Consider the following 15,894-nt stretch of genomic DNA (forward strand, 5'->3'; position numbering starts at 1 on the left):
ACAGAAATGCAAAAGTAATGTGTTTTATTGTTTGTTTTTTTTTCATTTATTTGTGAAACTATTTAATTCTACAACCTCATTGGGAGCATAGCAGTGTATATACAAAGATGAATAAGACATATTTCTTTGTCCTCATTAATTTTGCAAGATAGCAAGGGAGGTAAATATGTAAATGAATAATTTCATTATAGCATGGTAAATAATACTATAGATGTATGAATAGTACAAAAAATAAGAGATCTCTTTAGCCCTGTGTTTCTCTGCATAAAGTGGTACCCCTCTCCTTTCCCATACTTCATCCCCCCATGGCTGGGGAGTTTTTGTTGTCATGGTTTCAAGGACTCTGCTGGCCTTAGGGAGACAGTCTGGAATATGAAACGCCCTGCTATGCACTGGACAGCCCTTAAGTACTAAGTATTGTCTTTAAAATTCCAGTAGCACCTGGGTTGAAAAATACTGCTGTTTTCTTTCAAGCCTTTTTCAAGAAGGCTTGAAGGAAGATTCACCCAATATTTGAATCTCCATTTTATCCATAATTCTGGATGCCTGGGAGCAAATATTCGCAGAAAGTAATACCTTCTTCTAGTAAAATGTGGCTTGGTAGATGTCAAAATCCTCCAAAGACAATTTACGAAAGATTTGGTTTTGGTTAACCAAAATTTTAAATTTTGCATTCTTGCTTATCATATTTGAAAACTACAAAATCTTAAGAGAAATTGAGTTTCAGCAGTATAATACCATCCCTTTATTTTTCACCCTTTTTTCTTATTTCATCTGAATTTCTTCCCAAAGTTGTATTGTTTTTGATAAATTGGTTACTGAAATATTTTTAAACTCCTTGGATTTTTTTTTCTTTTTTTCTAGAAGAATATCGACAAGCAAAGTGACAGTTCTGGGTTATGGTCTTTTAACCACAGACGCAGAGACTTTGATAAGTGCACTGAATAATCAGAATTTCCAGGTTGTTATAGTGGATGAATCACACTACATGAAGTCCAGGAATGCAACCCGCAGCAAGATTTTATTGCCAATAGTACAGACAGCCAAACGAGCCATTCTTCTTACAGGGACTCCAGCTTTGGGAAGGCCTGAAGAGGTATTAGAATCCTTATACTTTGGCTTTAAAAATATATATACCATTCACCTGTTTTGCAGTGTTTAATTTTAAATTAGATGCTTCAAATGCTAGAAGAGTATTTTGGGAACTTCTAGATGGCCATTAATGATTAAATACATCTTTTACTATGAATGTTTTCTCTTTTTTTTCCTTCTTTTTTTTAAATTTATTTTTAAAATTTACATCCAAGTTAGTTAGCATATAGTGCAACAATGATTTCAGGAGTAGATTCCTTAATGCCCCTTACTAAGTTGGCCCATCCCCTTCCCACAACCCCTCCAGTAACCCTCTGTTTGTTTTCCATATTTAAGAGTCTCTTATGTTTTGTCCTTTCCCTGTTTTTATATGATTTTTGCTTCCCTTCCCTTATGTTTATCTGTTCTGTGTCTTAAAGTCCTCATATGAGTGAAGTCATACGATCTTGGTCTTTCTCTGATTGACTAATTTCACTTACCTTAATACCCTCTAGTTCCATCCACGTAGTTGCAAATGGCAAGATTTGNAAGTTGGCCCATCCCCTTCCCACAACCCCTCCAGTAACCCTCTGTTTGTTTTCCATATTTAAGAGTCTCTTATGTTTTGTCCTTTCCCTGTTTTTATATGATTTTTGCTTCCCTTCCCTTATGTTTATCTGTTCTGTGTCTTAAAGTCCTCATATGAGTGAAGTCATACGATCTTGGTCTTTCTCTGATTGACTAATTTCACTTACCTTAATACCCTCTAGTTCCATCCACGTAGTTGCAAATGGCAAGATTTGATTCTTTTTGATTGACGAGTAATACTCTGTTGTATGTATATATACGACATCTTTATCCATTCATCCATCAGTGGACATTTGGGCTCTTTCCATACTTTGGCTATTGTTGATAGTGCTGCTATAAACATTGGGGTGCATGTGCCCCTTCGAAACAGCATACCTGTATTCCTTGGATAAGTACCTAGTAGTGCAATTGCTGGATTATAGGATAGTTCTATTTTTAACTTTTTGAGGAAACTCCATACTGTTTTCCAGAGTGGCTGCACCAGTTCGCATTCCCAGAGTGTTTTCTCTGTTTATATATGAGCCTGTTCTATACTTGTACATGTATATAAAAAATAGTTTTTACTTTTTGCATAAGGTGTTCATATTTAGTATAAAGTTGTAATATTCATCACATTTATTTTCTTATGGTTCTAATATGGTTTTAATCTTCACTTATCCAGTTTGTTTTACATTATAAGCTTCTTAGAATTGGATGTTATTCTATTTTATGTCTTTTGTATTGCATTACAGAACTTCTTTCTATTTCTCTTTTACTACAAAAGCCATGGTTGGAAAGATATAGAGAAATTAGTACTTATGTTCAGATCAGATAGGGTAAATACTTAGAATGAAGGAATAAGGCATTTGTTTGATACTTCATTTAGCCTTACCACTCTTAGAGCCATTTAGAATATGGAGTGGGAAGAATAAATGATGAATGAAATTGTTACGAGTTTGTAAGGGTCACTGTAACCTAGAGAAGACCTTTCTATTAATGAACACTGAGTCATAAAAAAACAATGTGCTTTTTGTCTTGTGGTTATAAGAATTAAAGGAAATACTGGTTTGAAAGTATCTTGTTCTGTGTCCTGGCACATGGTAAACACTTAACATAAGTAGCCATTGTTATTATTTGATTAGTAAGCCAAGCCTGGGTGATAGTTCTTGATAAGGTGTATTATGTTAATTGATTTCAGATGTTAAACCAACCTTGCATTCTATGATAAATCTCACTTGACTATGTGTCATCCTTTTATTTGTTGCTGGATTCAGTTTGCTTTATTTTGTTGATGATTTCTGTGTGTTTATTCACGAGAGACATTGATCTATAGTTTTCCTGTTATATCTTAAGTTTTGTTATCAAAGCAATATTGGTTTCATAGAATGAGTTGGGAAGTATTTTCTCCTTTTCTGATTTTTAGAGGAGTTTGTGAAATACTGGTATTACTTCATTTTTAAAAGTTTGGTAGAATTTAGTGGTGAAGCCATCATGGTTTGAGTTTTTCTTTGTGGATATTTTTTAAATTAATAACTCAGTCTCTTCACTGAATATATGTCTGTTTAGATTGTGTATTTCTTCTTGAGTCAGTTTGATACTTTGTGTCTTTCTAGGCTTTTTTCCATTTTAGCTAAGTAATCTAATTTAGTAGTATACATTTGTTCATTGCATTCCCTTTCTTTTTTATGAGGTTGATAGTAATGTTCCCTCTTTTATTTCTGATTTTGTTAACTTGACTCTTCTTTTTCTTTTTTAATTTGGGTGGTCTAGCCAAAGTTTTCTCAGTCTTTTCAAAAACCAGTACTTGGTTTCATTGATTTTTTTTTTCTGTTTTTTTTCCATTCTCTGTCTTGTTTATTCCCATTCTAGTCTTTAGTATGTATTCTTTCTGTTTTGTGTTTAGTTTACTCTTTCTTTCCCAGTGTGTTAAGGTAGAAAATTAGCTTATCGATTTGAGATTGTTCTTCTTTTTAACATAGATATACATAGCTATAAATTTTACTCCTTGGAAAACATGTTGGCAGTTACTTAGAAAGTTAAAAATATTTACCATGAGGCCTAGCAATTGCATTTTTAAATATATACACAAGAAAACTGAAAACACAAATTCACAAAAAATTGTATACATACAGATGTTCATGGTAGCATTATTTGTAGTATTGAGAAAGTAGTAAGAAGCCAGTGTCCATAACTGATGAATGGATAATGAAAATGCAGCTATAAAAAGGAATGAGGTACTAATACATTCTATAACATGGTTGAGCCTTGAAAGCATTATGCTAAGTGAATGAAGTCAGACACAGAGGCTACATACCGTATGATTCTATTTATGTGAAGTATTAGGAAAGGCAAATTAACAGAAATAGGAATCAGATTAGTGATTGCCAGGATTAGGGGAGAGGGAGAATAGTAAATGACTAGGAATGGGTATGGGGTTCCTTTGATAAAAATATTCCAGAATTAGATAGTGGTCATTGAGGCATTTTGTGAATATATGAAGAGCCAGTGGATTATACATTGTAAAAGTGTGAACAATGTAAGTGATACAGGAATTATTTCTCAGTGAAGGCGCTAATTGTATTTATTTTTATTTTATTTTTTTTAATATAATTTATTGTCAGGTTGACTAACATACAGTGTATACAGTATGCTTTTGGTTGTGGGGTAGATTCCCTGAAGCCGCTAATTTTTTTTTTTAATGTTTATTTATTTTTGAGAGAAAGAGCATGAGCAGGGGAGGGGCAGAGAGACAGGGAGACACAGAATCTGAAGCAGGCACCAGGCTCTGAGCTGCCAGCACAGATCCTGATGTGGGGCTTAAATCCATGAACCGTGAGACCACGACCTGAGTGGAATTCAGATGCTTAACCGACTGAGCCACCTAGGCGCCCCTGAAGCCGCTAATTTTAAAAAGCATACTAAAATGACAGTGAGACATATGGGCAACCTATCAAAGTCATGAAAATGAAAAGATTTCATGATGTTATCAATGAGAATATAAATTGGGATGTTTTTTGCATTTTACAGCATAACGCAGCAACATCCATCAAACTTTAAAAATCATATACCTTAAGCCCACCCCTTTCATTTCTAAAAATATATTCTACGGTCTTATGAATAGATAAATGATTGATGGATCTTGCAGATACATATACCTACACCTGTATATGTTTATATACACACACATACACATACAAAGACTTACATGAAGTTACTAACTTCTATAACTGTGTAAAAGCTAGAAAAGGCCTATATGTCTATGACCAGGAGACTGTTTAAATATTTTACAGTATTTCTATGTAGTAATGGGTGTTATGAGCCTTTAAACAATGCTTTAATATAGTAATACTTAGTTAATTTTTAAAACTAAGTACAAATAGATGTATGTGTACTTTAATGAGGTCTAAGACATGTTTTAGGGGACAACATTCTAGTTGTATATGTATAATATGATCATCTTCATGTGAATAAAAGAGAATATATGGTAAAACCTTGGTTTGTCAGCATAATTCATTCCGGAAACATGTTTGTCATCCAAAGCACTTGTATATCAAAGTGAATTTTCCCATAAAAAAGAATGGAAACTCAGATGATTTGTTCCACAACCCAAGAATATTGATATAAAATGATTACAATACTGTAATATAACACAAAATAATTTTTACATACAAAATATCAAGAAAAATAAACAAATGATCTTATATTTACCTTTGAAAACCTTTATGCCTGGTGTAAGGGAGACAAGAGACAAGGGTTATTGTGTAGGATGACTTTCATTATCACTAATGAATGTTACTACAGTATTGTCATATACTGTATTTAATATAACTGGCAGTAAAGCAGCAGAGAAAAGGGTCTATATCTGCAGGCAGCATGACCTAGAAGGAAGCAAAGTATTCCTAAGCTTAGTCTCTTATGGAAAAGCAAAGGATTGTCTGTAGGGTGCTTTGAAATGACAAAAAAAAAACCAAAAAAACCCACTAGTGCTAGCTGTGGGCACCTTCCAAGTGTTGTGAGAAATCACTGATTTTTTCCAAACACCACAGCTTGAGACCAAGCATCCTAGCATGGGAGATGATCATCCACACTCTCTCAGAGAGAGAGAGAGAGAGAGAGAGAGAAGAGAGTGTGAAGAACCATTGGATCATTTGTGATCAAGTGACGTGCAGCATGACATACTACTTGTATTGCAAGAAATTGCTCATTTATCAAATTAAAATTAATTAGAAATGTTTGCTCATCTTGCAGAACACTCGCAAAACAAGTTACTCACAATCCGAGGTTTTACTGTAGACATATCCTTATGTGGGCATAAAGACTCTGTAACTGTATATTAGAGAAAAGGATAGCAGTTATCCCTGAAGAATAGGATGGCAGAGGTGGGAGGATGAAGGGGAAGGAGGCTTGAGAAAGAAGAGGTAGATTTTATTTTTTATTATTTTATTAACTGAACTTATCATAGTAGTAATATTTACTTCAAAATGTTGCAACATATTGAGAACACTTGTATTGTTACAGCTTTTCATGCAGATTGAAGCTCTCTTTCCACAAAAATTTGGAACATGGACCGAGTATGCCAAAAGATACTGTAATGCCCATATGAGGTATGACAAACTACTTTCTATTAATTTTAATCCTCACATATTTATGGTGAACATTAAGCTTTTATTAGCCATTTTTTATTCCAGTGTTTTTCAAACTTTTGGTGATTATGGAATAATTTCTTTAAGTAAAATCTTGTGTGGAGGATCTATGTATAAAATAAAAGAAGTAGGTAATGGCAGTTTTTTAATTTTTTACCTTCCATGTATTTTATTTTTGAAACTGTTTATTTGTATTGACTGGATAAGTGTACACAATGTACAGAGGTGAAAAATAAGTTTCCATTCCCTCATGTCCCAGCCAAGCATTTCCCTTCCCAGGTAACCATTGTTGCCAGTTTATTGTGTATCCTTCTGGAGATAATCCATGCCTAAAAAAGTACATAGGATTATGTATGTATAATGTTGTTTTATGTCATTTCTATATATGTGTATATAGTAGTATATATAGTATACACATTGTTCTGCTGTCTTCACCTAGTATGTGTTAGAGAGCTTTCCATATCAGTTCTTAAAAAAAGCTTTGACATTCTTTTTGTTTTGTTTTGTTTTCTAAAAAAATTTATTTGTTTTTGTGTGAGAGAGAGAGAGAGACGGCATGTGAGTGGGGGAGGGGCAGAGTGAGAAGGAGACACAGAATCAGAAGCAGGCTCCAGGCTCTGAGCTGTCAGCACAGAGCCCAATGTGGGGCTCGAAACCATGAGATATGAGATTATGACCTGAGCTGACACTGGACGCTTAACTGACTGAGCTACCCAGGTGCCCCTCTTTTTGTTTTTAAACTCTTCATGTATTCATCACTGTTTGCATGCACTATAATTTATTTAGTCTACTATTAATAGTCCTTTGTGTTACATAGCTGTTGCAGAAAATACAGCAGTGAATAATACCCTTGCACATTTTGAGAGGTAGTACATTGTATTGGCAAAGCAGAGGCAAAACTAGAAGTAGACTGCCTGTCTTTTATATTCATATCCAGTACATTTTACAAAAGTAACTTTATAAGGAGCTTGAACAGTGAGTGGCATGTAGTGAGCACTCAATAATTATACGCTGTTTTAATATTTCATGTCACATACATAGCAATAAGTCTGCAAGATAAATTTATAGAGGAAGAATTGATGGTACAGTGTATTTGTATATTTTTTAGATTTTTACAAAGTATGCTCCCCCATAGTTATACCAATTTATATTCCCACCAGCAGTAAAATTGTCTCTTTCCCCACACCTTGCCACCAAGGTGGCAAATTTATATTTTTTATATTTATATTTTTCAAATATAAATCATTTCATTTTGCCAATGAAATGGTTCTAATGGTAGTTGTTATACACATTTGTCTTCTCGTGTTATTAAATGCAGTTGATCATTTTTTCATACATATAAGAGTCATTTGTGTTTATTTCCTTATTGTTGTGTGTTTATGTTCTTTACCTTTTATTTTACTAAACTTACTGGCTATTTTTTTCTTTCTGATATACTGGTAATGTTTATATATTAGAGAAATCAGCTCTTTGTGATATGAGTCCATTAGTCCCGTACATTTTTTCTGCATATGTGAGTGTTTGTATATGTGTGTTTTCCTTTATCTGTCTACAAGTTTTTAAAATAACCCTATGTAGTCATGGTGTTTTGATGCTTTTTAAAGGGCTGTAGAGAACAGAGATAGAAAGAGTCCTTCCAAACTGTTTGAAAAAGTCAGTTGAACACTGATACTATCACACAATATCATACACACCCACACACACACACAAACACACACACACACACACACACACAGACCTTTTTTTACTTAAGATTATAAATGTAGAAACCTTCAATATTAGTATAAACCAGAAACTTATTAAAATACCTATTACATTAGTCATATGTATATGGGATTCATATCAGCAAGTATAGTTTAATATTAGAAAATGTATTAATATAGTCATGTTAATAATGAAAAGGAAAAACTTCATTATGCGTCTGCATATGTGCTGAGATGTAACTTGATAAAATTCAGCATACATCATTGATTATAGTAATTAATAATTTTTTAATTATTAAAGTATAGTTGACATACAATGATATATTAATTTTAGTCATACAGCATAGTAATTTGACAATTCTGTACAGTGTTCACCACAGTAGATGTAGTCGCTGTCATCATACAATATTATTACAATATTATGACTATATTCCCTAAACTGTACTTTTCATCTCCATGTCTTATTCTATAACTGGAAGATTGTACCTCTTAATCCCCTTCACTTGTTTCACCCATGTCCCCACCCACTTCCCCTCTGCAACTACCAGTCTATTCCCTGTATTTAGGAATATGCTTTGTCCCTGTGTTTGTTCATTTGTTTTGTTTTTTAGATTCCACATATAAGTTAAACCATATGGTATTTGTCTTTGTCTGTATGACTTATTTCACTTAGCATAATACCCTTTAGGTTAACCTGTGTTGGCATAAATGGCAAATACCATTCCCTTTTATGACTGATGATTATTTTTTGTATTTATATACCACATCTTCTTTATTCATCTATCAGTGGACACTTGGGTTGCTTTCAATTTGGCTATTGTAAATAATGCTGCTATAATCATAGGGGTACATATATCTTTTGAATTAGTGTTTTTGTTTTCTTTGGGTAAATATCCAGTAGTGGAATTACTGTATCGTATGGTATTTCTCTTTTCAATTTCTTTAGGAACCTCCATATTGCTATCCATAGTGGTTGCACCATGTTATATTCCCAATAACAATGCACAAGGGATTCCTTTTCTCTACATCCTTGCCAACACTTATTGCTTTTGCTACTAGCCATTCTGATTGGGTTATATTTAGAGGAAGCTGCAAGTACAAATGCGATTTGGAGAATCATACAAATATGATTTGGAGAATTGCATTTCCCTGATGATTAGCAGCGTTAATTGAGCATCTTTTCATCTGGCTATTAGCCATCTGTATGTCTTCTTTGGGAAAACGTCTATTCAGATCCTTCACCCATTTTTTAATCAGATTGTTTGCTTTTTCAGTGTTGAGTTTTGTAAGTCCTTTCTATGTTGTGTTTAGTAACTCCTTATCAGATATATCATTTGCAAATTTCATTCTCCATTCACTCGGTTGTCTTTTTGTTTTGTTAATGGTTTCCTTTGCTTTCCAAAAGCTTTTTATTTTGGTGTAGTCCCAATAGTTCATTTTTGCTTTTTTTTCCCCCTTGCCTGAGGAGTCACATCTATAAATACATTGCTAAGGGTGATGTCTAAGAGCTTACTGTTTATGTTTTCTTCTAGGAGTTGTATGGTTTCTGGTCTCACATTTAGATCTTTAATCCATTTTGATTTTTTTTTTTTTTGTATATGGTATAAGGGAGTGGTCCACTTGCTTTTTTTTTTGCTTGTAGCTGTCCAGTTTTCATAATACTATATATTGAAAAGACTGTCCTTAGCCCTATCATATATTCTTACCCCCATTGTTGTCAACTAATTGACTGTATAAGTGTAGGTTTATTTCTGGCCTCTCTACCTTGTTCCATTAATTTATACCCAGTGGTATAGCCACTGCTATACCCTTTGAATACTATATCTTTGTACTGTATCTTGAAATTTGGTATTTTTAGACCTCTAACTTTGTTCTTTTTTCTCAAGATTCCTTTTGCTATTTGAGGTCCTTTGTGGTTCCATATGAATTTCAAGATTATTCTAGTCCTATGATGAGAATATGTCGTCATGTCTTTCTATACATAAATAATGATAAATAATTTTAAGATATAATTGCAAATAGACATGATGCTACATATTGTTAGGAAGCTCTTAGTCACAATTATTGTAGACTACAAATGCCAAAAGTTTGCTTACATAAAACAAACATATTAATTGGATTTATTTTTAGGGGACTAGGAAATCTTAAAGAGCACTTCATCTTTTCTGATTAGGATTTGTCATATGAGAACAGAAGTGTATAACTGTCCCTTTCTTGATTGGTAATATATATGCTGTGTCAAAGAAAAATTTATATTTTGGAAATGCTTTATGATTGGGGAGATTTTGTTCTATTTCCATTTACTAGAGAAGACCACTTCAAGTTCATTACTATGTTTCTCAAAAGACATTTTCTTCCAGATATCATTTCAAACATTTTATGTTATTCTTTACTTCTTTACCTTGAAACCAGTATGGTAACATAAGCTCTGATTCAGATCAAGGCACTTCCTGGCATTTTAAGTTAGTTTGGAATGCTAAATTTTTTCCATTATGTTTCGATTTCATGAAGATGTCATTTTCACACTATAATTGTGCAGAAAGCACATTATGGTTAGATATTCAGTTCTAGACCCATATTTTATATTTGAAGTATCATGGCTATATTCAAATTAAGTTAAATGAAGCTTGAGCAAAAATATATCTTAATCTTTATAAAGTTTATTAGATATATATGGGATCACAAGCAAGTATACTAATGCAAATGTGGTACCAGAACTAGATGAGTTCTAGGTATAGAACTCATCTAGTTCTATACCTAGATGAGAAGTCTAGGTATAGAACTACCTACCTGGTTTGAGTTGAGAGACACAGAGAAAGTATTAAGCAACCAGAACATTCCTTATGTGCAATCCCTTACGTCATTCACTGTGCTGCCTTATAGTTAGAGGAAGCTATAAATGCTAACATGAGTTGGATAGGCAGCACATTCTCTTGTCAATCATTAGCACATTAGAGCTAGGAAAGACGTTTTTTTACACATCACCCAGTTGCACTCTGTTACTTTCTAGGCACCTGGCAACATTAAATGGCTTGCCCTGTATCTGACTTCATCTTGCTTTTTTTTTCCCCCCCCCACTTTTCCTGGCAGTAAGAAAGACCTCAGGAATGGCAACTTTAATAAATGTTCTTTTCCACGGAAAAAGAGGACACATATATAACCCGGCGAAGCATTCTCTTAATCAGTAGCCACCTTCAAAAGGCACACTATGGGAAGACAAACTTGTCCTCCCTGATGTCATGCTTAAAGGTTAAGAATATCTGAACATATTTTATGAAAATCTATCAAATCTTCTAAACTTTCATTACTGCTGATATCTGGTGCCATTTGTACCTCTTAGGTTGTCTAAATTTTTATAAGAGGGGAAATGCTGGATGTCAGTACATATTAAAGGTAGTTGTAGCCATTTTCCAAAAGTGTTAATTAATAGGTCTTGTCAGCTTCGAGAAATGTCTCTTATGGAATTGCACTGTATTTTGTCCTCAGCACTGCCACATTTAATGTTCTTATCTATGAGCTAAATAGAGGTCCGGTCTATTCCATTTGCAAATGACTCATATATAAGAGAAATGGTGAATATACTGGATGGCAGAGATAAGTTTGAAAAATAATTAGATAAAAATTAATAGGATAAATCTTGCACTTATGCTTAGAAAGTCTGCTTTGTGTGGAAGGGATTTGAGAAATCTTCACCTATTATCACTAGTTTAGTTCAAAAAGACTTCTGGTTTTCAAAAACCCTAGGCTAAGCTGAAGTCACCTGTCTGTCATCACTGGTTAAAATAAGGTAATACTGGGGGCGCCTGGGTGGCTTAGTCAGTTAAGTGTCCGACTTTCGCTTAGGTCATGATCTCGCGGTTCGTGGGTTCGAGCCCCGCGTCGGGCTCTGTGCTGACTGCCAGCTCAGAGCCTGGAGCCTGTTTCAGTCTGTGACTCCCTCTCTCTCTGACCCTCCCCTGCTCACGCTGTCTCTCTCTCTCTCCTAGAAATAAATAAAACATTAAAAAAAAAAATAAGGTAATACTGAAACGTATTATTCAGATTAACATTCCAAGTAAGGATGGTTCTACTCCACTCATTGATTAGACTACATCTGGAGTATGTTTAATTTTGAATTAATCCATTCATTAAAAAAATATTTATGGGCTATCTGTTATTTGCCATGCATGTGTTAGGCATCAGATATGCATTAGAGAAAAAGACCTACGTGGTTCCAACCTTCACTGAAGTCACAAGTCAAGCAAATACTAACCAGATAATAACAGTTGTAATGAGTGTCATAAAAGTGAAGTAAAGGATATTATGGGAGAGTTTAACAGATTGAACATTCACGTCACAAAAGACAGAAAGGGCATCCTGTAAGTCAGTGATATTTATTTGCATTTCAGGAAGAGGAATTTTATGTGCTAAGTCTGAGAGCAAGAGCAACTGCTAGGCCTTTGAGAAACTAAAAGTAGTCCAGATCATATGAATATTCTTGAGCTAATAGAATAGTCTCAAGACAGAATGGAGTTAGTTACAGGTCATATTATATGGGATCTTCTTCATCAGAATAACAGTAACAAGCACTGGAAGATGTTTTATGTTTTTTAGTTATTAGTATTGCAGGAGATTTTTATCACAGTGAATATACATAAGAAAAATTAGCATTTTAACCATTTTTAAGGTTTTTTAAAATTTTTTTTGATGTTTATTTATTTTTGAGAGAGACAGAGACACAGAGTGTGAGCAGGGGAGGGGCAGAAAGAGAGGGAAACACAGAATCTGAGGCAGGCTCCAGGTTCTGAGCTGTCAGCAAGAAGCCTGATAGGGGGCTCGAACTCCTCACAGCTCATGACTCACAGTTCGTGAGGTCATGACCTGAGCTGAAGTCAGATGCCTAACTGACTGAGCCACCCAGGCACTCCTCAGTTTTAAGTTTATAGTTCAGTTATATTAAGTACATTCATTTTGTTGTGCATACATCACCATCATCCATCTTCAGAACATTAAACACTAACTCCCCATTCCCCCTGGTCCCTAGCACCCTCATTGTGGGGTTTTAAAGCATGAAAGGCACATACATGACTAGATGTACCACACTTTCACATTGTTCAAACTAATAAATCTATATAAGAGTGTGTACTTTGAAAAATATCATTTTGCTCACTTATTTTCTGGAAACTATATGTAGTTTTTAGTTTTTTAACATAAATTGGGTGCATTTGCAAGCAAATTCATATTTTTTAAGTTTATTTATTTTGAGGGAGGGAGGGGCAGAGAGAAAGAATCCCCAGCAGGCTCTGCACTGTCAGCACAGAGCCTGATATTCGACTTGAACCCAGAAACCTCAAGATTATGACCTGAACTGTCAAATGCTCAACCAACTGAGCCACCCAGGCACCTCAATAAATTGATATTTTTTACACAGATGCTGCATAGTATAAACATCCACAGTGTTTTCTATTTTGTCCTTATGGACCTAAGCAGAGGTTCACTTACTTGTCCTTTTTTTTTTTTTGTATGTATGAATAACTTCATCCTTTTTTATGGCTACATGACATATTGAGAATATCCATAGATTCTGGGGTGGCAAGAAGATGATGAGTTTTATTTTCTTTGAAATGGGAAAAACAGTTATGTGTTTAGAGAAATGGAAAAGTAGAGGGGTGAATGTTTAATGAGTGACCACACAGTGTAAAATATTGCTGAAAGGGAAGTGAGATAATGAGATTAGTGTAGCAGAAATCACAGCAGCATACTGGTATCCACTTGAGAACAGTTGTAGATTTGTTGTGGAACCGGTACTCTCGCAAAGGTACAGTTTCCCCCAGCAACACCCAATCTATCCAAGATTTTTTTTTTAATCACTTGTGATGCGTGAACTGTGGGGCAAGGAAATTATGCAATATTAATAAGACCAAAGGTAATGTATGGACTGGGAAATCCATACAGGGTGAGGAAGGACATGAAGATAGGAAGGATGTTGTGAATATAGTGAAAGTAGAGTGGTCAGTTGACAGAAAGGTCCTGATGAGATAGTGAAAATACAGGGGATATAAGTGAACAACTGGACTAGAAGGTGGGGCAGTACAAAGTAGAATGTCTGCATTTTCTTGTCTGATCTCGGAAGCTAAGCAGGGTCAGGCCTGGTTAGTACTTGAATGGGAGAATGTCTGCATTTACTAGGTAGAGCTGGAATGGTTGGAGTAGAATTTTAGAAGCGTCATTGGAGATAAGGAACATGAGGAACTGAGAGGGAACTAAAAGTCATATTGTAGGAAGTATGTTAACAAATGAAAACATAGCTGGGACAGGGTGACCAGAATAGTGAGAGTATTTCATATTCATCTCTACAAATGCCTATGTTATTGATTGCCTACTATATTTAAGACATTATTTCAGACCTGCCGGCAATACAAAGATGAATAAGACATAGTGCTTGATCTTATGAAGCCTATAGGAATTTGAAAAAGAGAAGGCTTAAGGGGAACAAGTCTTTAAATATTTAAAGATCTGTCATGTTTTAAAGGAATTAGACTTTTGTCTTTGTGGCCTCAGGGGGCAAAACTATTATCAAGAAATGAAACTTAATATGGAAGTAGATTTTGGCTTAATATGAGAAAGAACTTATAAAATATACATATGTATGACAAAAAAATTCGTATAACACCATATAATAAAACTAGAAAGAAAAAAATTCCAAGTATACTAACAAGTACATTGTTTTCATTTTTCTTTATAGCCTACATATAATGCTATCATCTGCTAATTTCACTTAGCATCACGTTACCCATGCTTTAATCTTGTCTTTTTAAGTTGTTTTATTTTCCTTTATTTTTACTAATTTAAAGATTGGGTATTGCTTTGGAAAAATGATTATTGTAACGAATCAAACAAGAAACATTTTGTTAAAGAAGGTAAAAATTAAACACTCACTATGTAGAAATAACCATTACTAAGTGTGTTTTGATGACTTTCTCTTTAGATAACTTCTCTGCTTAGGTCAATAAGAGGGTAGAGGCAGAGACCGAGAGAAGGAGAGAGAGAGAGAGAGAGAGAGAGAGAGAGAGGAGATGGATAGGTAGGCAATTTTATATAAATAGGGCCATATTATATATACTCTTCTGTACTATGATTTTTTATTGAACATTATTTTTAGAATATTTTTCAATATCAATAACTAAAATATATCATTTTCATTAACTGCATATTACATTGTATATATAAGACATATATTTTAGATATATTAGCTTTAATTCTTTCAACAGTTTTATTAAGAATGATGATACTATGTCTATTCTATAGATGAGTAAACTGAGATTTGGAAGAAGTCCCTTGTCCAAATCACAAAACTAAAAAGTGAAAGAGCAGTAATTTAAACACCCTTGTCACCATTTTTCTTCCACTCCCTTTCCAGTGTTTGAATTATCTGGTAATTCAGTACCCATGTCTATATGATTCACTATGGGCTAAATAAATTAAATATTGTTCTCTACAAGATTAAGTAGTAGAGGGGCACCTGAGTGGCTCAGTTGATTAAGCATCCAACTTCAACTCAGGTCATGATCTCACGGTTCGTGGGTTCAAGCCCACATCAGGCTCTAGGCTGACAGCTCAGAGCCTAGAGCCTGCTTCAGATTCTGTGTCTCCCTCTCTTTCTGCCCTTCCCCTGTCCGTGTTCTGTCTCTCTCTCTCCCTCTCAAAAATAAAATAAACATTCAAAAAAAAAAAAATTAAGTAGTAGACTTTTTCTTTCTTGGTTAACTTTTTATAATTACTTCCTTTTTTCCATTTTTGTTTTTCAATAAAACCATCATAATTTGTATTCAAAGATTCCAACAGATCTGTCAACTTCCAAAATGTCATACAAGCACATAAAATAATCTTTTTTATTTTTTTCATATTCCTGGAGATCCCCTTCCCACAGA

General features: G+C 34.2%; 1 protein-coding gene across 1 annotated transcript in view; it reads left to right on the forward strand.

Moving 5' to 3' along the window:
- Positions 1 to 15,894, forward strand: part of ZRANB3 (zinc finger RANBP2-type containing 3) — a 257,774-nt gene that overhangs the window by 152,619 nt on the left and 89,261 nt on the right. The window contains exons 4-5 of the mRNA XM_077747849.1: positions 865 to 1,096; positions 6,157 to 6,242. Coding sequence (XP_077603975.1) covers positions 865 to 1,096; positions 6,157 to 6,242 — 318 coding nt within the window. The remainder of the gene's footprint in view (positions 1 to 864; positions 1,097 to 6,156; positions 6,243 to 15,894) is intronic.

Source organism: Crocuta crocuta, unplaced genomic scaffold (genome assembly GCF_008692635.1).
Source record: "Crocuta crocuta isolate KB4526 unplaced genomic scaffold, BGI_CrCroc_1.0 scaffold427, whole genome shotgun sequence".
Lineage (NCBI taxonomy): Eukaryota > Metazoa > Chordata > Mammalia > Carnivora > Hyaenidae > Crocuta > Crocuta crocuta.